General features: G+C 49.0%; 1 protein-coding gene across 2 annotated transcripts in view; it reads left to right on the forward strand.

The window, feature by feature from the left end:
- MFGE8 (milk fat globule EGF and factor V/VIII domain containing) overlaps positions 1-21,072 on the forward strand; it is a 96,136-nt gene that overhangs the window by 45,959 nt on the left and 29,105 nt on the right. The window contains exons 6-8 of one of the 2 annotated variants that reach the window (XM_075345943.1): positions 6,769-6,924; positions 8,057-8,201; positions 13,896-14,098. In XM_075345943.1, coding sequence (XP_075202058.1) covers positions 6,769-6,924; positions 8,057-8,201; positions 13,896-14,098 — 504 coding nt within the window. The remainder of the gene's footprint in view (positions 1-6,768; positions 6,925-8,056; positions 8,202-13,895; positions 14,099-21,072) is intronic. The other variant, XM_075345944.1, reaches the window with a different exon arrangement.

The following is a 21,072-nucleotide window of genomic DNA, read 5'->3' on the forward strand; positions in this document are numbered from 1 at the left end:
TGCCTCTAATACTCTTGACAGAGGACTCCTATCCTCTGACCTCCGTCCATCAGAGCTCACGGAGGATTCATCATCTGATCCCAGACCCCGTCCTTCTAAGAGAAGGCACAGGGTTTCCTCCCCCTCCCCATCCCACGGCTCTGTCTCAAGAGCTGACTCTCAAGACGAGGAGGATGCCCTCACTGGGGGCTCGGAGGCTATGTATCCCTTTGATTTCTCTGAGGGTGACTCGGACCTTAGTGATTTGATTGCTTCTATTAATTCTGTGCTGGATCTCAATCCGCCAGTGTCAGAGGAGCAACTCTCTTTGGCAGAAAAACATCAGTTTACCTCGCCTAAGAGAGTGAAGAGTGTGTTCTTTAACCACTCCAGTTTTCAGACCGCTGTGACCAAACCCAGGGCCTGCCCTGACAAACGCTTTCCAAAGCGTGGTTCTGATGACCGGTTTCCATTTCCACCTGAGGTGGTCAAGGAGTGGTCTCACTCCCCAAAGGTAGACCCCCCCCGGTGTCTAGGCTCTCAGCCCGGACCGTTGTGTCGGTGGCTGACGGCACCTCACTTAAGGATTCCACTGACCGTCAGATTGACCTTCTGGCCAAATCTGTGTATGAAGCGGCGGGGGCCGCGTTTTCCCCGACTTTTGCAGCAGTGTGGGCTCTCAAAGCCATCTCTGCTTCTCTAGAGGAGATTCATTCCCTCACCAAGGAATCTATGCCTGAGATGGTTACCTTAACTGCTCAGGCTTCAGCTTTTTCATCTTATGCCATGTCTGCCATGCTAGAGGCTGCTCACAGCACTGCGGTGGCTTCAGCTAATTCTCTTGTTATCCGCAGGATTTTGTGGCTTCGAGAGTGGAAGGCAGATGCTTCTTCCAAGAAGTTTCTTGCTGGGCTCCCTTTTTTGCTGGTTCACGGCTGTTTGGTGAACAGCTGGATGAAATCATTAAAGAAGCTACTGGCGGGAAGAGTACTTCCATGCCACAAACCAAGACCAGGAAACCCGCCCAGGGTAGGAATCAATCAAGGTTTCGTTCCTTTCGTTCCTCCAACTGGTCATCCTCTAAGCCTTCCGCCTCGTCCGCTAACTCAGCCAAGGATCAGAAATCCAACTGGCGCCCAAAAGCGCGTCCGCAGAAGACCGCAGGAGGTTCTGCCACTAAGGCAGCTTTCTCATGACTCTCGGCCCGCTCCAACCACGTCCTTTGTCGGTGGCAGGCTCTCCCACTTTGGCGACGCTTGGTTAAAGCAAGTCTACGATCAGTGGGTGAGAGACATCATATCTCACGGCTACAGGATAGAATTCTCTTCCAGCCCTCCAAACAGATTTTTTTCTCTCAACTCCCCCCTGCTCCAAGGCCGCCGCCTTCTCGCAGGCCGTGGCGTCCTTGCAGGCAAACGGAGTGATTGTCCCAGTTCCCGCTCAGGAACGGTTCAGAGGTTTTTACTCCAATCTCTTCCTAGTTCCAAAAAAGGACGGTACCTTTCGGCCCATCCTGGATCTCAAGCTTCTCAACAAGCATGTTCGGGTGCGGCATTTTCGCATGGAGTCCCTGCGATCAGTCATTGCCTCTATGACCCAAGGGGAGTTCCTGGCGTCCATCGACATCAGAGATACCTATCTACATGTGCCAATCGCAGTGTCACATCAGCGTTGGTTACGTTTTGCGATAGGAGAGGATCATTTCCAATTCGTGGCTCTCCCCTTCGGGTTAGCCACGGCCCCTCGGGTATTCACCAAGGTCATGGCGGCAGTGATTGCGGTCCTGCACCTCCAGGGGTTGGCAGTGCTCCCTTACCTGGACGACCTTCTGGTCAAGGGTCCATGCAGCGCAGACTGTCAGCGGAGTGTTTCGCTCACTCTCGCCACCCTAGCCCAATTCGGGTGGATTGTCAATCTTCACAAATCCACTCTGACTCCGACTCAGAGTCTCACGTACCTAGGGATGCAGTTCGAGACTTTGCCGGCACTTGTGAAGTTGCCCTTAATCAAACAGCAGTCTCTCCGGCTAGTGGTGCGCTCTCTCCTGAGGCCCCGCCGTTATTCCCTCAGGCGCCTGATGCTGGTGCTGGGTCAAATGGTGGCTTCCATGGAGGCGGTTCCCTTTGCCCAGTCCCATCTGCGTCCTCTGCAGCTGGACATCCTCCGCTGTTGGGACAAGCGGCCTTCCTCCTTACAGAGGTTAGTGGCTCTGTCGCCACGGACCAGGAGCTCTCTTCAGTGGTGGCTTCGACCCCTCTCCCTGTCCCAAGGGCGCTCCTTCCTGGCTCCGTCCTGGGTGATTCTCACCACGGATGCCAGCCTATCCGGCTGGGGAGCGGTACATCTCCACCACAGAGCTCAGGGCACTTGGACTCCGTCCGAGTCAGCCCTTTCAATCAATGTGCTGGAAACCAGAGCTGTGCTTCTAGCTCTCCTAACCTTTCACCACCTGTTGGCGGGCAGGCACATTCGAGTCCAGTCAGACAACGCGACAGCGGTTGCCTACATCAATCACCAAGGCGGGACACGCAGCCGCCTGGCAATGTTGGAGGTCCAACGCATCCTTCAATGGGCGGAGGACTCCAAGTCCACCATATCCGCAGTCCACATCCCTGGCGTAGAAAACTGGGAGGCAGATTATCTCAGCCGTCAATCCGTGGACGGTGGCGAGTGGTCCCTGCACCCGGCACTGTTTCAATCTGCCGCAAATGGGGCACTCCGGACGTGGACCTAATGGCATCCCGTCACAACAACAAGGTTCCGGTTTACGTGGCTCGCTCCCACGATCCTCAGGCCTTCGCCGCGGACGCTCTGGTTCAAGACTGGTCCCAGTTTCGTCTGTCCTACGTGTTTCCCCCTCTAGCTCTCTTGCCCAGAGTCCTGCGCAAGATCAGAATGAAGGGCCGTCGAGTCATCCTCATTGCACCGGACTGGCCCAGGCGAGCTTGGTATCCGGACCTGCTCCAACTGTCCGTGGAGATGCCGTGGCATCTTCCGGACCGTCCAGACCTGCTCTCGCAAGGTCCGTTTTTCCGCCCGAATTCTGCGGCACTCAAATTGACGGCATGGCTCTTGAGTCCTGGATTTTGACGGCTTCTGGTATTCCTCCTGAAGTCATCTCCACTATGACCCGGGCCCGTAAGTCTTCCTCCGTCAAGATCTATCACATTACTTGGAAAATGTTCCTGTCCTGGTGTCGCTCTTCCGGCCATTCTCCTTCGCCATTCTCGTTGCCGACCCTTCTGTCTTTTCTACAGTCCGGTCTGCAGCTAGGACTGTCCCTTAACTCTCTCAAGGGACAAGTCTCAGCTCTATCAGTGCTGCTCCAGCGGCGTATCGCCCGGCTGGCTCAAATCCGCACCTTCATGCAAGGTGCGTCTCACATCATTCCGCCTTATCGGCAGCCCTTGGATCCCTGGGACCTTAACTTGGTCCTCACGGTATTGCAGAAACCCCCCTTTGAGCCTCTTAGGGAGGTTTCTTTGTATCGTCTTTCTCAAAAGGTGGCCTTTCTAGTTGCCATAACTTCTCTCAGGAGAGTATCTGATTTGGCTGCGCTCTCCTCTGAGTCACCTTTTTTGGTTTTTCACCAAGACAAGGTAGTTCTCCGTCCGACCCCGGACTTTCTTCCTAAGGTGGTCTCTCCCTTCCACCTTAACCAGGATATTTCCTTGCCTTCCTTCTGTCCAGCCCCTGTTCATCGCTTTGAGAAAGCGCTGCATACTCTAGATCTGGTGCATGCTCTCCGGATTTATGTGGCTTGCACCGCTGCGCTTAGGCGGTGCACCTCTCTTTTTGTGCTAACCACAGGGCGGCGCAAGGGTCTCTCTGCTTCTAAGCCGACCTTGGCCCGTTGGATTAGATCGACCATTTCGGGCGCCTACCAGAGTACTCCGGTGCCTCCCCCGCCGGGGATCAAAGCACACTCGACCAGAGCTGTCTGTGCCTCTTGGGCTTTTAGGCACCAGGCTACGGCTCAACAAGTCTGTCAGGCTGCCACTTGGACTAGCCTGCATACCTTTTCGAAGCACTACCAAGTGCATGCTCATGCTTCGGCAGATGCGAGCTTGGGCAGACGCATCCTTCAGGCGGCTGTCGCCCACTTGTGAAGTTAGGCTCCGCCTACTTCTTAGTTTTTTCTGTTTATTCCCACCCAGGGACAGCTTTGGAACGTCCCATGGTCTGGGTCTCCCAAAGGAACGATAAAGAAAAAGAGAATTTTGTTACTTACCGTAAATTCTTTTTCTTATAGTTCCGTATTGGGAGACCCAGCACCCTCCCTGTTGCCTGTTGGCAATTTTCTTGTTCCGTGTGTTATCACCGGCTGTTGTCGTGGACAGAGTCTCCGGTTGTTCCGGTTCTTACTCGGTTCTACTTGTGGGTGGCTATTCTCCTTCAGCTTTTGCACTAAACTGCCTTGGACTGGCTACCAGGGGGTGTATAAGCTCAGAGGGAGGAGCTACACTTTTAAGTGTAGTACTTTGTGTGTCCTCCGGAGGCAGAAGCTAAACACCCATGGTCTGGGTCTCCCAATACGGAACTATAAGAAAAAGAATTTACGGTAAGTAACAAAATTCTCTTTTTTTTATTTCAAATAAAGGATTTTTTGGGTGTTTGTTTATTTCATATTTCAATTCACTTACAGATTAGTGAGGGGGGTGTCTCATAGACGCCAGCCATCACTAAGCTAGGGCTTAGTAGCAGCTGCGGACTGTTGTTAACCCCTTATTACCTCGATTGCCTCCACGACAGGGCAACGGGAAGAGCTGGGCCCAGCGCCAGAATTGGCACATCTTATTGATGAGCCACTTCTGGGGTGGCTGTGGGCTGCTATTGTTAGGCTGGAAAGGGCCAAATAACGATGGCTCTTCCCAACCTAATATCAGCCCCCAGTTGTCTGCTGTATCTTGGCTGGTTTTAGAAAAAATAGTTAAAAAAACCAAAACGTGAACGCCCCTCTTTTTCATAACCAGCCAAAGTACAGCAGACAGCTGAGGGTTGCAGACCGCAGCTGCTGCTGTTCCTCTGCTAGATATGAAAAATGAGGGGACCCCACGTAATTTATTTATTTTTTTAAAAAAAACAAAAACAAAACCGCTGGCCAAGCTAGCTATCCCTTATCAAGCTATTCTGTTATTTCTTTTATTCTATCTATATTCTCTATCTCTTCTAGCTATCTATCAATTATCCTATCCTATCATTGTTTCTCCTTTAAAAAACGTGGCAAAATGTCATGTGTTTTTGGGCCACAAGTTGCATATTCTGAGACCACAGGAAAAAGATGCAGTCAAGATACACTCAAAAAGATGCAGTGTGTGAACATAGCCCAATTCATCGGTCAGCGGAAATGGCATCCTCTCCAATGTGGTATGTACTGCCCAATGTCCCGGTGTATGAGAAGGACATCTCCTGTCCCTTTAGGACCACACCTTCTACAAAACTAATTATTCAGCTCTAAGGTTACTGCCTGGATTTGTTTGGAAAGCTTAACTGCAAGTTTACATAAATTTTTCAAGCGGGAAGTTGAATTGATTTTTCTTTGGGTGACATATTCCTAATGTCTCAGAGTAATCCTTTGTATTCTACTTAAAAGTGGTGCAGAACTGTGCATGGCTTTTTCTTCTCCAGTCGAAATCTTAAATTGAGTCTTTATGTGCTGACCAGAAAATACTGCACTGGACGTCATCTTCTCAAGGACGGACCCTCCACATTGCTATTCATTGTAATTCAGGATTTGGTTTTGTGTGAAGCTAAATCTCGTATCATGTGATGGATTATTACATCTTCGAAATGACCTCGGCTTCAGTTACTCAGCCATCATGGCACACTTCTAGATATTATTTCCTTTTCATGACTTTTTTTTTTTTTTTAATTATATTATATAAATGAACGAGGGTTGTTTTGAGCGTTTTAATAAATGGGCCAAATAGAGGAAATGTGTTTTAAAATAGATGGCTAATACGCACTTAAATGTGGCCAGTGGGATTCCAACATGCAGGATGGTTTGTTGCCTTAAAAGTGACTTTCTATTAGATGGTTTGAAAGACTAAGCCAATGAATGTCCTATATCTCACAATTACTGGTTAATGGTTAGAGGAAAATATAGGGGATATTAGATAAAATGAAAGGACTAGTAAGGAGTGGACACTACCATGCTCGGTACTCTTAACGAGCACTTGGAAGCTTGGATGGGCTTGGCTCTAATGCCGAGTATTATGGACGTCCAATGGGAAACTTGAACATTTTTCTAGCTCTTTTGTAAAAATGCTTGAGTTCCCCAGTGACTTAAATTATACTCGGTACACGAATCGAGCCCGTCCAAGCACTAAGCCAATGACTTTCCTTTATCTCACAATTACTGGTTGATTGTTAGAGAAAAATATAGGGGACATTAGTTAAAATGAATGGACTATTGATGAGTGGACACCACCATGCTTGGTACTCATAACGAGCACTTGGAAGCTTGAATGGGCTCAACTCTAGTGCCGAGTATAAGGAAGTCAATGGGGAACTCAAACATTTTTCCAGAAGATCTTTCATAAAAATGCTTGAGTTCCCCAGTGACTTACAGTACACAAATCAAGCCCATCCAAGCGTCCTGACTGCTCATTATGAGGACCGAGCACCCAAGCATGGTAGTGCTCGCTCATCACTAGAAGGGGCCCAGAAACAGGTCTTGCATGGAAGGGCCGCCCATCTCTGCTTTCACCCAAATAAGTCCTTCATTCTTGCAATGCTTTTCCTGTCACAACTTGTACTTACACGTGCTGTATTACCATGCTTCTACAGGTTAACCTCTTGAGACAGTTGCGGGTCTCTGGGATCATTACTCAAGGTGCCAGTCGGATGGGCAAGGCAGAGTACGTGAAAGAATTTAAGGTGGCATACAGCGTGGATGGACAAGAATTCACGTTTTACAAAGTTGATGGACAGAAAAAAGACAAGGTGGGCATTGTCTACCATTATTAATGGAAAGTTAGAGATTTTATCATCAGAAAATTACCTATTGTTTAAATCTGGTTTATTTATGAGATGTGTTCTTTACATTTTTTTGTCAATGGTTGTGTTTTTTTTGTTTTTTTTCTACCTGCAGTTTGTGTGTGAAATTTGCAACATGTCAATTTCTCTTGCGTTTCTGCTGCAGCAAGCACTAAAATACGCATGTAGTTCGTATCAGTCAAGTTTTGCCACAGACAAATATCATATTTAAAACAAAGCAGCTTTATTTAAAGCATGACTTACACAAACAAAACAAATCACAGTTCCAAAAGCGCAATAAGGCCTAAGCCACATGGCGAGAAAAACAGTGCGAGTGGAGTGCTATAAAACATCGCATTCCACTCGGACCAATTCTAGCCTGTGTGTCAGCACACATGAGCGATTTATTTTCTCAGCCCTAATCGGATGAGCCGAGTGTCATGCAAGGGGATCGCAGTAGTCCCCGTGTGGCCCCAGCCTAAAATTGTGACTGTGTATGTATATAATAATAGTAATAATTTACATAAGGGATTCAGAAACTCACCAAATATTAATCGTAGGGCTACATTCTTAACATTCAGTTTAGGTGTGCATGCTGCAGATTAGGTGCAGAAATTTTCTGCACCAAAAAATGCACCTTCTGGCAGAAAAACGCACCAAAAATGACATGCATTTTTTGTGGGGTTTTTTTGTGAAATCGATGTCTAAAAGGTATTTAAAAAAAAAAACAACAAAAAACTGCAGGATAAAAACGCACCAAAAATTGACATGATGCAGATTTTTTTTGTTTTCTGCACCCAAAACTGCAAGGCAAAAAGAAGCAATGTGCGCACAGCTATTTAGAATTCTCATAGACTTTACTGACATAAGGATGGACATGCAGATTTGGGGAACAAACTGCACAATTAACTGCACCAAATCTGCAACAAAAATCTCCGCGTGTGGAGAATACTTTTCACGCCTGTCTTAAAACTTTCATAGAGCCCTTGTGTGATAAATTAACAAAATATCTTGTAACATTACATTATACTCTCCACGGGAGAGATGGTTGTTGAAATGTATCATGTAATAAAAAACACTCTTGTGTTCATTCCTTTAGATTTTTCATGGAAACCTAGACAATGATGGCAGAAAGGCCAATATTTTGAGTCCTCCAGTCACCGCGCAGTACATTCGTGTCTACCCCGTGACCTGTCACAGAGGCTGCACCATGCGTTTTGAGCTTTTCGGCTGTGAAATGAGTGGTAATTCTTTTTTCTTTTGTATAGCTGAGCTTCCTTAGATTTTTCTGCTGAACTAACCTTCTGATAACTAGTACAAACTCAATTTGTAGAACTAATGTTGAAGAGATTATCCACTACTTGGATAGGTCATGAATGTCTGACAACCCGCAACCCTGCCGATCAGCTGTTGTCGGTGGCAGGAGCAGGCAGCCGGAAATGCTCAGTCCAAAACTACCCAGTCTTCTGATAATGGACACAGCCGGGTACTGCACATTCGCTTACCATTCAAATCAATAGGAGACGAATGTGCAGTACCCGGCCACGACCACTATTAGAAGAACTTGTTTTCTCTGTCCATATGTACTTGGTGAACACATTGTGACACCAGGTAATGTAGACTAGAATAACTAACTGCTGATCTGTTAGAGCCTATGGATTAGGTTTGCCATCAAGATTTTTTTTTTTTCTTTTCTAGACCGCCTATCTTAGAATCAGCTTTATGAATACCGTAAAGGGAGGTCCCCTGCTCAGGACTCCCCTGTATGAGCCAGAGTAGAGGGACCCTCACTTAATCTTAACAGCTTCCGCCAGCATCTTCACAAGGTCTTTGCTTTTGTTCATGGGTTGATATGCACATTTTCATATCTGGAACACAGGACACTTGTCCTTCCTGAGCAGTATGATCATTGGAATTCCCATCTTGTTTTACTTATGCATAATTGTTTACCCCTTTACAGTGAAGCCATCATCCGAAAAAGACATATTGTTTAAATAAAGTTTTTCATTTTACAGGTACTTAAAAAAAACAAAAACTGCCCCAATTTTGTTTTCAAGTACGGTAAATAATTGGTAATCTTATAATTTTCAGAGGCCACTGTGGCTTTTTTTTTTTTTTTTTTTTTTAGACTCATGCTCTGCCTTTTTATGACCATTTTTCAGAAATGCTCCATATTATGAGTCTGGATTACAATGACTGGTAACACCTAGTGGATAACTTATCACAATAGGCGATGTAACAGCTGACCCTTTTCCCTTTTTCTTCACAATCACCTTTGCACAGGCTCATTCAATACAAAAGATGAGGTCTGGGTCTGACTATTGTGGCTAATGTGCATGTGTTGTTTCCCAAAAGAGGAAGTCACTTTAAAAAGTCCCTGCGGTTAGTTTGACTATTGTTATTTTTGATAAAGGTTGTGAGGATTTAAAAGAATGAAAATTCTGATGATGGTTTCACATACAGAATTTTTTTGCTAAGAAGACCACTGCAGTTTTGATGCTCTTTCAGTCAGTCACAAATGGATCCAAGACGGAGGACAAGTGGAATGTCCTTCCTTGATATTTCTCCTTAAATATGAATCATTTCCTGACTATGGCTCAAAAAATGCCATGAAATTGATACTAAATATTGATTCCCCCACCTGATCCAGTGCCCAATGTTCTGGTGCTTTTTGCAAATCTTATAGTGATCATCCATTACTCAAGTGACCGCAGCAGTCAATCGCTTGCTTCAGGGGTCTGTACTGCAGCGATCATGTGTTTCTTTTTTATTTTTATTTTTTCCTCCCCCCTTTCCGACTTTGAGTATTGTGATATGTCTATGGAGCAGGCTCAGGAAGTGAGCACATACCGGGAAGATGCCAGTGGTGTTGTACAGTTTGCTACTTTTGTAATCCCATCGATCAGAGCGGTCTCCAGTCGCTGCTGTTTAGCTGGCAGTGGACTGTAATGCGGGCTTTACACGAGACAATAGATTGTGCGATATGTCGTCGGGGGTCACGGTTTTCGTGACGCACATCCGGCATAGCGCACGACGTCTTCTCGTGTGACACCTCTGAATGACGCAGTATCGCTCACAAATCGTGAGTCGTGTACTCGTCATTAACTTTCATAATCTCGTTTATTTTCATGGGTGCAGGTTGTTCATCGTTTCCGTGGCATCACACGTTGCTCCGTGTGACACCACGGGAACGATGAACACAGCGTACCTGCGTCCCACGGCACCCACCGGCTTAATGGAAGGAAGGAGGTGGGCGGGATGTTTACGTCCCGCTCATCTCCGCCCCTCCGCTTCTATTGGCCGGCTGCCGTGTGACGCAGAACGTCCCTCCCACTTCAGGAAGTGGATGTTCGTCGCCCACAGCGAGGTCGTCCGGCAGGTAAGTGCGTGTGACGGGGGTTAAACGAGTTTGTGCGCCACGGGCAGCGATTTGCCAGTGACGCAAAAACGATGGGGGCGGGTATGATCGATAGTGCAATTTCACAATCGGTCGTCCCGTGTAAAGCAGGCTTAAGGCTATGTGCGCATGTACATGCTGCAATTTCTGCAGTGATTTGGGATCACATGTGCGCTGCAAATCGCTGCAGAAACACTGCGTAATAGATGCAGTGTATCTGCAAAATAGATGCCGATTTCATGCGCTCGGGATGCTGCCTCACCCATAGACAGAGCGGGAGCAGCATCCAAAGCGCACCAAATAAGTGACATATTGCATTTTTAAACGCACGGATTTTGTGAAATTTTTGACACTCAAATCGCTGCGTTTAAAAAAGCATCGTACGCACGGATTATGCACAATCTTCATAGATTGTGCAGGGGACGCAGGACGCACTGCAATACGCAGCGTAAAGGCATGAAAAACGCACACATGCGCATATAGCCTAAATGGTCTGTTGTGTTTTGCAGACTCTTCCATTCCCACCATCTCTCACCACTTCTTGCGAGAATGTAATTCTCACTATATACCTCACTACTGTGTAAAGAACGATACCGGTTCAAGTGGCCCAAGAATACTTTAAAAACTTTTTATTTTTTAAAAAGTAATGCCCAACTTTTCTCAGTTGAAAATATATATAAAAAAAAAAATATCCACAAATTTGGGTTTTTAATGACGCACCGATACCAATCCATCAAATTTGAAATTACAGTAATAATCACCATAAAGAGAAATAAAAATTCAGTACAAGAATTTAAGTTTTTTTCGATCACTGCACTTCACAAAAAAAGAGCGCAAAATAAAGGAAAAGAAAACCTCTACAAGTTTGATATTGCTGTAATCCTACGTACCTGGGAATCACGTTTCAGCGTAATAAACAATGTAAAAAAAAAAAAACACAAATTGGCAAACAAAGAAAAAAAAATCACTTACCATTTCATGTTTCTTTGTAAATTACTGAAAATATAGGAATACAAATTGAACAAAGGGTGAAAACATCCACTATTAATGTGCAAATATTGCAAAATCCCTTAAATCCCCCTTTAAAGTGTTAATGCGTACAATATATAGGTAACATTCCTCAGAAGGATCTGTTTCTTCAGTGTTTTCTCTAGAATTGATTATCTAGACTTATCTGCAGTGAGAAATGTGATCTGCGGAGTGTCGGGATTATCTTGTTAGAAATGCTCTATCAGTGTCTCCATCTTATGGCATGGAGTGACATTACACCGCAGTGAGCCATAAACACGCTCCGAGCCGATGAGTCAGCGCAGTGTTATGTTCTTACAGATTATTGAGAAATCGCTGCTGTTTGTATGGTTTGGTGATTCAGAGAGGGTGGGGACGGAGTCATGTTCTTAGATGAAAGCGAAGCCGTGGTGTGAGTATCCACAGCTCACACGCTCTTAGTAATTTGCTAAACTTGTTGTCTACAGTTTATGTAATATACACAGAGGATCAAATTTCAAAACAATTAGATTTTACAGCGAAATTTGATTAGAATCAACATTAACCCCAAATTGACTGTTCATTGTAATGCTTTGGGGTCTCTGCACCAGTGCATAGTAAACGTAGGATGTAGGAAGAATTAATACTCTCTGCTCACCTGTCCCCGTATATCATCCCCATTGCCACTTCTCATTACTACGCCCCTCCCAATGTCATGTGTGCATCGCTCTATATGTAAGGCCGGAGTCACACTTGTGAGTGCCTCGTGTATAACTCGCGCGAGTCTCTCATTGAATCACCCGGCATAGAGATACATGCAACTGACCTGCTCCTGTCAGCAAAGTGTGCGGCCGTGCCGGGTGATTCAATGAGAGACTCACGCGAGTTATACGCGAGGCACTCACAAGTGTGGCTCCAGCCTAACGAAGTCTGGGAGCTACTAATCAAGAGATGCTGGGGATGCCATGGGTAGCAAGTTTCGCTGAGCACCAAGCTCTGATCCAGCAGAACTACATGGAGTCAACTCTGTTATCCTTCATGTTATGTCCATGTTACAGTTAATACTTGGACTGTAAGGAGGTAATCCTCTGTTGGACACCCCCTCAAAGAAAACAATAAATACTAGCCTCCAGCAGTGGCGCTATTCTAGCAATGTTGGCGTTACGGTTTCTGGCTTCTGATGTGTCATTGGCTGCAGCTGTCATGTTACAACAATCGGCATCCAGTGATTGGCTGCAGCTCATCAATATTCTCAGATTGGAAATCAGCCCTAACAAAATAGCAACGGCTTCAGCCAGTCAGTGGCTGCAGTGGTCACGTGGTATAACAAGGTCACATCTCCTGGCGGGCTCAGCATTGCTAACATTGCTACAACAGTGCTGCTGCGAGAGGTGATTGTCCATTCCTTTTCATTTCTATGAGTCCCTGAATTGATTTAAGGGGGTCAAAATCTGCTTAAAGTTGACATCTCTGTTCCCATAAGCACTTCTAATATTTCAGACTATGACAGAACAGGAACTTAAAGAGGCTCTACCAAAATTGGGTAGAACTTCATAATCTCTAGGGGTTCAACCATTGGGACCCCCAACGATCTCAAGAACCAGGGCTCTTCAGAATCTAGCTGTGGTTAATTATGCGCACTTCTCCATTTTCTTAATGCCACTTTCGACTTGTCTTCAGCACTCCTATTAAGAATGATTGACTACCGCTCCATTCTAGAAAAACTGATTCTTGTGGATCATTGTGAGTCGTAAACGTCAGATAAATGGATAGGGGATAAGTTCCAAACTTGGTAGAACCCTTCTATTAATGTGGAATGATAGTGCTTCTGTTAAACCAAACCCAACCTTTATGGGATGATTTATAATTAGAAAAAACGTGTGTATTATTATTTTTTTTTTTTTTTTCTTATCTTGACCAGAAGTTTGATTAAACGCTTCCCACCCATCTTACCTAAACAGACATGTCTGCGGCAATGAGGGGAGAAGGCTTTTATCTGTCCGGTCAGCCTTGTCTTGGCTATGGCCTGTAATACTCCTCTGTAGAGTTTAGTACAGATCTTGACAGCTGAGTGATGGGCTCGTGCTCACTTTGGTGTTTACTATATGCGATGTGGCGGTGACCACACACACATCGTGCTCATCCGTCATCTGGCTTCTTTACCGGAGTTAATCACCATCTCCTTGATTAGGAACAGATGGCTGCCCGCTCTGTGCAGCTCCAGTTTATTATTCAGCATCTTTGGGGTCTCTTAAGAAATAACCCCTCACCCCAGGATCTGTTATAGTTAATGGGCTGATTTGATTCTCTTAGTCGGGAGATTTTAGTGCTACAATCTCTCCACTGATTATAGAGAGCTTTGACTGTACTATATATCTGCATAGCATCACTTGTCAGGGTTTATTCACGTGTGTGTATCTAAATATATACTTAATACCTTATACCCTCTGGACTGTATTGCTGTTGCTTCAGAAGTCACGCTTCACGCTTGCACCGAGCTTGTAATTCTGAGCACTCCTCTCTTCCCACCCTTTTATAAACCGTTGTGTTACAGTGTATTTCAACACGGTAGGTTGCTCAGAGCCACTCGGAATGAAATCCCACCTGGTTCCCGATAAGCAAATAACAGCATCAAGTGTCTTCAAAACATGGGGGATTGACGCATTCACCTGGCACCCACACTATGCCCGCCTGGACAAGATGGGGAAAACCAATGCCTGGACTGCCAGCGAGAATAATCAGTCACAATGGCTCCAGGTATGTAATCTATCTTCTTGCGTATGGTATGTTGTTTTATGGTCAGTTTTAGCATTTTGTTCATATTATTAGTATGAGTGAGGACTACCATGCTCAAGTACTGAGCCCGTGAGAATGGTACTGCTCGCTCATCACTACATATCATGCTTTCATTGTATGTTCTCCCATTTGTGAATAATGGGTATACCAAGGCGACATATCTGGTACATAGTGGAAGATTATTTTGTACATAGAGTAAAGGCCATTAATATGAGGTTATAATCATGTAAAGATGGCAACAAAAGGACAAAGTGCTCATTCTCCCTATGTAACCGAAGGACGTGCTGCTGATAATATGCATATTATGGGGCAAAACTATACAGTGCCTTGCGAAAGTATTTGGCCCCCTTAAATTTTTCAACCTTTTCCCACATTTCAGGCTTCAAACATAAAGATAATAGTGCTGAGCGGACCCGGACTGTAAACGTCCGGATCCGCGCGGTTTCAGTGCTCTCTCCGGGCCGGACCCGGGCGCGGGGTTCTGGGTGCACGATACGGAATTGGCAATTAATAAAAATAACAATAAATAAATGAGCGTTTCATACTTACTGAGACTCTGTGTCATGGCGGCACACTGCTTTCGGGTCGCGCTTTCACTTCCTGTGCTGTGCACGAAATCGCACAGCTTTCCATGTTTTCCCTGCACACCGGCCGTCCTCTCAGCTGTGATTGGTTCCTGGCTGACGCGTCCCCCAGCCTGTGACAGTCTCTGCCGCGGTCATTGCTTATTGTGGCTCAGTAATAGGCTGCACTCAGAGCGGGCAGCCGTGCTCTATGGCTGCTCGCTCTGAGATGCAGCAGAGCCGGATGTGTCGCCGCGGGACTTCTCCTGTGGATTACGTTGGAGCTGCAGGGTGTTTGGGGTTAATAAAGAGGTGAAGGAGGAGTGTTTTGTACTTTATTTCAAATAAAGGATTTTTCTCTGTCTGAGCTTATTTACTGTCACTTACAGGTTTGTGTGATGCAGGTATCTGATAGACGCCTGTGCCATCACACAAAGCTAGGGTTTAGCAGCAGCCGTGTGCTGCAATTAACCCCTTCTATTACCCCAACTGGCACCGCATCACGCCACCGGGAAGAGCCAGTAGCGCACACCGGTATTGTCACATCTAATAGATGCGGCACTACCGGGCGGCTGCGGGCTGAGGATATACCAGCCCCCAGCCGGCATAATCTTGGCTGGGGATGAAAACTGGGGGGAACCGCACGTCGTGTTTTTTTTTTTTTTTTTTTTAATTATTTTTAAAAAAGCAAGCGGTTTTTTTTTTTTTTCTACGCCGCAGTCACACTTGTCATCGCAGAACAGCTGCAAACTTCTGACAGGAGCATGCATGTGTTTCTAGGTACATGCACGCTCATGTTCAGACAGCAGCAGGCTGTGCCGGGTGATATCAGACGCACACGAATCTGACAGTGCATCACCGGCACTGCTGCACACTTCTGACAGGAGTGTGCATGTGTTTCTAGGTACCTCCTGGTAAAAAAAAAAAAACCGCGGCATAAAAATTGCATCAAAACACCGCGTTTTTTTTGCCAGGAGGTGTAGATTGGATGCAGGAATATGGTGTAAAAATTACAGCATCAAATTTGCATCTGTCCATAGGACAACAATCAGTTGTACACTGCAGAAATCTGGCCTTTATGGAAGAGTGGCAAGGAGAAAGCCATTTCTCCAAGATATCCATAAAGTGTTGTTTAAAGTTTGCCACAAGCCACCTGGGAGACACACCAAACGTGGAAAAAGGTGCTCTAGTCACATGAAACCAAAATCGAACTTTTTGGGCACAATGCCAACTGATATGTTTGGCGTAAAAGCAACACAGCTCATCACCCTGAACACACCATCCTCACTGTCAAACATGGTGGTGGCAACATCATGGTTTGGGCCTGCTTTACTTCAGCAGGGACAGGGAAGATGGTTAAAATTGATGGAAAGATGAATGGAGCCAAATACAGCATTCTTGAAGAAAACCTGTTGGAGTCTGCAAAAGACCTGAGACTGGGACGGAGATTTGTCTTCCAACAAGACAATGATCCCAAACATAAAGCAAAATCTACAATGGAATGGTTCACAAATAGATGTATCCAGGTGTTAGAATGGCCAAGTCACAGTCCAGACCTGAATCCAATCGAGAATCTGTGGAAAGAGCTGAAAACTGCTGTTCATAAACGCTCTCCATCCAGCCTCACTCAGCTCCAGCTATTTGCAAAGGAAGAATTCAGTCTCTCGATGTGCAAAACTGATAGAGACATACCCCAAGCGACTTGCCGCTGTAATTGCAGCAAAAGGCTACAAAGTATTAACTTAAAGGGGACGAATAATATTGCACGCCCCAATTTTCAGTTATTTATTTTTTAAAAAGTTTAAAATAAGCAAAAAATTTCGTTCACCTTCACAATTGTGTCCCACTTGTTGTTGATTCTTCAACATAACATTAAAATTTTTTATCTTTGTTTGAAGCCTGAAATGTAGAAAAGGGCTGACAAATTCAAGGGGGCCGAATACTTTTGCAAGGCACTGTAGTATTAATGATTGTTCTATCACTATACCACTGTATTGGCCCATGTGAATAGGCCAATAAACTAGTACCAATCAAATATATAGGTGCTTGTCTCTGTGTTTTGGGCAGAAACCCCTCTAACCAGTTTCTTCACATATTAAAGGGGTGGTTCACCCATTTTTTTTATTTCCTGTAGGAGTTCTACTTACCTTTCTAGGCGTTTTCTCCTTTGGCTTCTGTTTCCAGTTCTGGCACTGAGCGGCGCTATCCTGCACGCTCAGTGCCGGTCACATGACCCCCTGGAGCTGTGGCCGCCAGCATCCTCTGACGTCCCGGCATTTCCGGGCTCTCAAACTGGATGGGTACGTCAGAGGAGGCTGGCACCACTCAGATTGAGTGACAGGGCTGTGGGGCGGTAACTACCGCACATCACAGCCCAGCATTGAGGGGAGGATCCGGAGGACGTCACTGTGGAGCCGGCGTCCTGCAGATGGTGAGGCACGGGGCGCCAGTGTGCAGTACAGGGGGGGGGGTTCTTCAGCTGAATCCCCCCCCTGCACGTAAGTATGTGATCACACTGTCCACCCGCCCGCTCTGCTGCGATGTCAGGAGAGCGGGCCGGTGTCGGGCAGTGTGATTCATCTGCTCCTCCCAGCAGCAAGACACTGACAGGCATGTCACCGCTGTGCTCTGCCATCTGTCCTGCTGCATGGGACCAACTGTCTGCACTCTGTCACCTGCACCACAAGTCACAGAGTGGAGACAGTTGGTGACAGAGCACCTCTGCCCCCCCCGTTCTTTCCCCCCACTCTCGTCTCTCAGCCCACTCTTCTCCCCCTCCCCTCTTCCCCCCTCTTCTCTGCCCCCCTCTTATCCCTCTCTCCTCTCCCCTCTCTTTCCCTCGCTCTCTTCCCCCCCTCGCTCTTTTCCTCCCCCTCGCTCTCTTCCTCCCCCTCGCTCTTTTCCTCCCCCGCGCTCTCTTTTCCTCCCCCTCGCTCTCTTTCCTCCCCCGCTCTCTCTTTTCCTCCCCCGCGCTCTCTTTTCCTCCCCCGCGCTCTTTTCCTCCCCCACTCGCTCTTTTCTCCCCCCTCGCTCTCTTCTCCCCCCCTCGCTCTCTTCTCCCCCCCTCGCTCTCTTCTCCCCCCCTCGCTCTCTTCTCCCCCCCTCGCTCTCTTCTCCCCCCCCTCGCTCTCTTCTCCCCCCCCCTCTCTCTCTTCTCTCCCCCCCCTCTCTCTTCTCCCCCCCCTCCTCTCTCTTCTCCCCCCCTCTCTCTCTTCTCCCCCCCCTCTCTCTCTTCTCCCCCCTCTCTCTCTTCTCCCCCCCCTCTCTCTCTTCTCCCCCCTCCTCTCTCTTCTCCCCTCTCTTCTCCCCTCTTCTCCCCTCTCTTCTCCTCCCCTCTTCTCCTCCCCTCTCTCTCTCCCCCCCTCTCTCTCTTCTCCCCCCCTCTCTCTCTTCTCCCCCTCTCTCTTCTGCCCCCCCCTCTCTTCTGCCCCCCCCTCTCTTCCCCCCCCCCTCTCTCTCTTCTCCCCCCCTCTCTCTCTTCTCCCCCCCCTCTCTCTCTTCTCCCCCCCTCTCTCTCTTCTCCCCCCCCTCTCTTCTCCCCCCCCTCTCTTCTCCCCCCCTCTCTCTTCTGCCCCCCCCTCTCTTCTCCCCCCCTTCTTCTCCCCCCTCTCTCCTCCCCCCTCTCTCTCTTCTCCCCCCCTCTCTCTCTCTTCTCCCCCCCTCTCTCTCTCTTCTCCCCCCCTCTCTCTCTTCTCCCCCCCTCTCTCTCTTCTCCCCCCTCTCTCTCTCTTCTCCCCCCTCTCTCTCTTCTCCCCCCCTCTCTCTCTTCTCCCCCCCTCTCTCTCTCTCTCCCCCCCTCTCTCTCTCTTCTCCCCCCCTCTCTCTCTTCTCCCCCCCTCTCTCTCTTCTCCCCCCCTCTCTCTCTCTTCTCCCCCCCTCTCTCTCTTCTCCCCCCCTCTCTCTCTTCTCCCCCCTCTCTCTCTCTTCTCTCCCCCCTCTCTCTCTTCTCCCCCCCCTCTCTCTCTTCTCCCCCCCTCTCTCTCTCTTCTCCCCCCCTCTCTCTCTTCTCCCCCCTCTCTCTCTCTTCTCCCCCCCTCTCTCTCTCTTCTCCCCCCCTCTCTCTCTCTTCTCCCCCCCTCTCTCTCTCTTCTCCCCCCCTCTCTCTCTCTTCTCCCCCCCTCTCTCTCTCTTCTCCCCCCCTCTCTCTCTCTTCTCCCCCCCCTCTCTCTCTTCTCCCCCCCTCTCTCTCTTCTCCCCCCCTCTCTCTCTTCTCCCCCCTCTCTTCTCCCCCCCCTCTCTTCTCTTCTCCCCCTCTCTCTCTTCTCCCCCCCTCTCTCTCTTCTGCCCCCCCTCTCTCCCCCCCCCCTCTCTCTTCCCCCCCCTCTCTTCCCCCCCCTCTCTCTTCCCCCCCTCTCTCTTCCCCCCCTCTCTCTCTCCCCCCCCTCTCTCTTCCCCCCCTCTCTCTTCCCCCCCTCTCTCTTCTGCCCCCCCTCTCTCTTCTGCCCCCCCTCTCTCTTCTGCCCACCCCTCTCTCTCTTCTGCCCCCCCTCTCTCTCTTCCCCCCCTCTCCCCCCTCTTTTCTCCCCCTCTCTCTCTTCTCCCCCCTCTCTCTTCTTCCCCCCCTCTCTCTTCTCCTCCCTCTCTCTCTTCTCCCCCCTCTCTCTCTTCCCCCCCCTCTCTCTCTTCTCCCCCCCTCTCTCTCTTCTCCCCCCCTCTCTCTCTTCCCCCCCTCTCTCTCTTCTCTCCCCCCTCTCTCTCTTCTCCCCCCTCGTCTCTCTTCTTCCCCCCCCTCTCTCTCTTCCCCCCCCCTCTCTCTCTTCTCCCCCCTCTCTCTCTTCTGCCCCCCCTCTCTTCTCCCCCCCTCTCTCTCTTCTCCCCCCTCTCTCTCTTCTCCCCCCTCTCTCTCTTCTCCCCCCCCTCTCTCTTCTCCCCCCCCTCTCTCTCTCTTCTCCCCCCCTCTCTCTCTTCTCCTCCCCCTCTCTCTCTTCTGCCCCCCTCTCTTCTCCCCCCTCTCTCTCTTCTCCCCCCCCTCTCTCTCTTCTACCCCCTCTCTCTCTTCTACCCCCCTCTCTCTTCTCCCCCCTCTCTCTCTTCTCCCCCCTCTCTCTCTTCTCCCCCTCTCTCTCTTCTCCCCCCTCTCTCTCTTCTCCCCCCTCTCTCTCTTCTCCTCCCCCTCTCTCTCTTCTCCCCCCTCTCTCTCTTCTCCCCCCTCTCTTCTCTCCCCCCCTCTCTCTCTTCTCCCCCCCTCTCTCTCTTCTCCCCCTCTCTCCCCTCTCTCTCTTCTCCCCCCCTCTCTCTCTTCTCCCCCCCTCTCTCTTCTCCCCCCCTCTCTCTCTTCTCCCCCCTCTCTCTCTTCTCCCCCCTCTCTCTCTTCTCCCCCCTCTCTCTCTTCTCCCCCCTCTCTCTCTTCTCCCCCCTCTCTCTCTTCTCCCCCCCTCTCTCTCTTCTCCCCCCTCTCTCTCTTCTCCCCCCTCTCTCTCTTCTCCCCCCTCTCTCTCTTCTCCCCCCTCTCTCTCTTCTCCCCCCTCTCTCTCTTCTCCCCCCTCTCTCTCTTCTCCCCCCTCTCTCTCTTCTCCCCCCCTCTCTCTCTTCTCCCCCCCCTCTCTCTCTTCTCCCCCCCTCTCTCTCTTCTCCCCCCCTCTCTCTCTTCTCCCCCCCTCTCTCTCTTCTCCCCCCCTCTCTCTCTTCTCCCCCCCTCTCTCTCTTCTCCCCCCCCTCTCTCTCTTCTCCCCCCCTCTCTCTCTTCTCCCCCCTCTCTCTCTTCTCCCCCCCTCTCTCTCTTCTCCCCCCCTCTCTCTCTTCTCCCCCCTCTCTCTCTTCTCCCCCCCTCTCTCTCTTCTCCCCCCCTCTCTCTCTCTTCTCCCCCCCCTCTCTCTCTTCTCCCCCCCTCTCTCTCTTCTCCCCCCTCTCTCTCTTCTCCCCCCCTCTCTCTCTTCTCCCCCCCTCTCTCTCTCTTCTCCCCCTCTCTCTCTTCTCCCCCCTCTCTCTCTTCTCCCCCCCTCTCTCTCTCTCCTCCCCCCTCTCTCTCTCTTCTCCCCCCCTCTCTCTCTTCTCCCCCCCTCTCTCTCTTCTCTCCCCCCTCTCTCTCTTCCCCCCCTCTCTCTCTTCTCCCCCCCTCTCTCTCTTCTCCCCCCCTCTCTCTCTTCTCCCCCCCTCTCTCTCTTCTCCCCCCCTCTCTCTCTTCTCTCCCCCCTCTCTCTCTTCTCCCCCCCTCTCTCTCTTCTCCCCCCCCTCTCTCTTCTGCCCCCCTTCTTCTCCCCCCTCTCTCTCTTCTCCCCCCCTCTCTCTCTTCTCCCCCCCTCTCTCTCTTCTCCCCCCCTCTCTCTCTTCTTCCCCCCTCCTCTCTCTTCTCCCCCCCTCTCTCTCTTCTCCCCCCCTCTCTCTCTTCTCCCCCCTCTCTCTCTTCTCCCCCCTCTCTCTCTTCTTCCCCCC

Source organism: Anomaloglossus baeobatrachus, chromosome 4 (genome assembly GCF_048569485.1).
Source record: "Anomaloglossus baeobatrachus isolate aAnoBae1 chromosome 4, aAnoBae1.hap1, whole genome shotgun sequence".
NCBI classification, from domain to species: Eukaryota; Metazoa; Chordata; class Amphibia; order Anura; family Aromobatidae; genus Anomaloglossus; species Anomaloglossus baeobatrachus.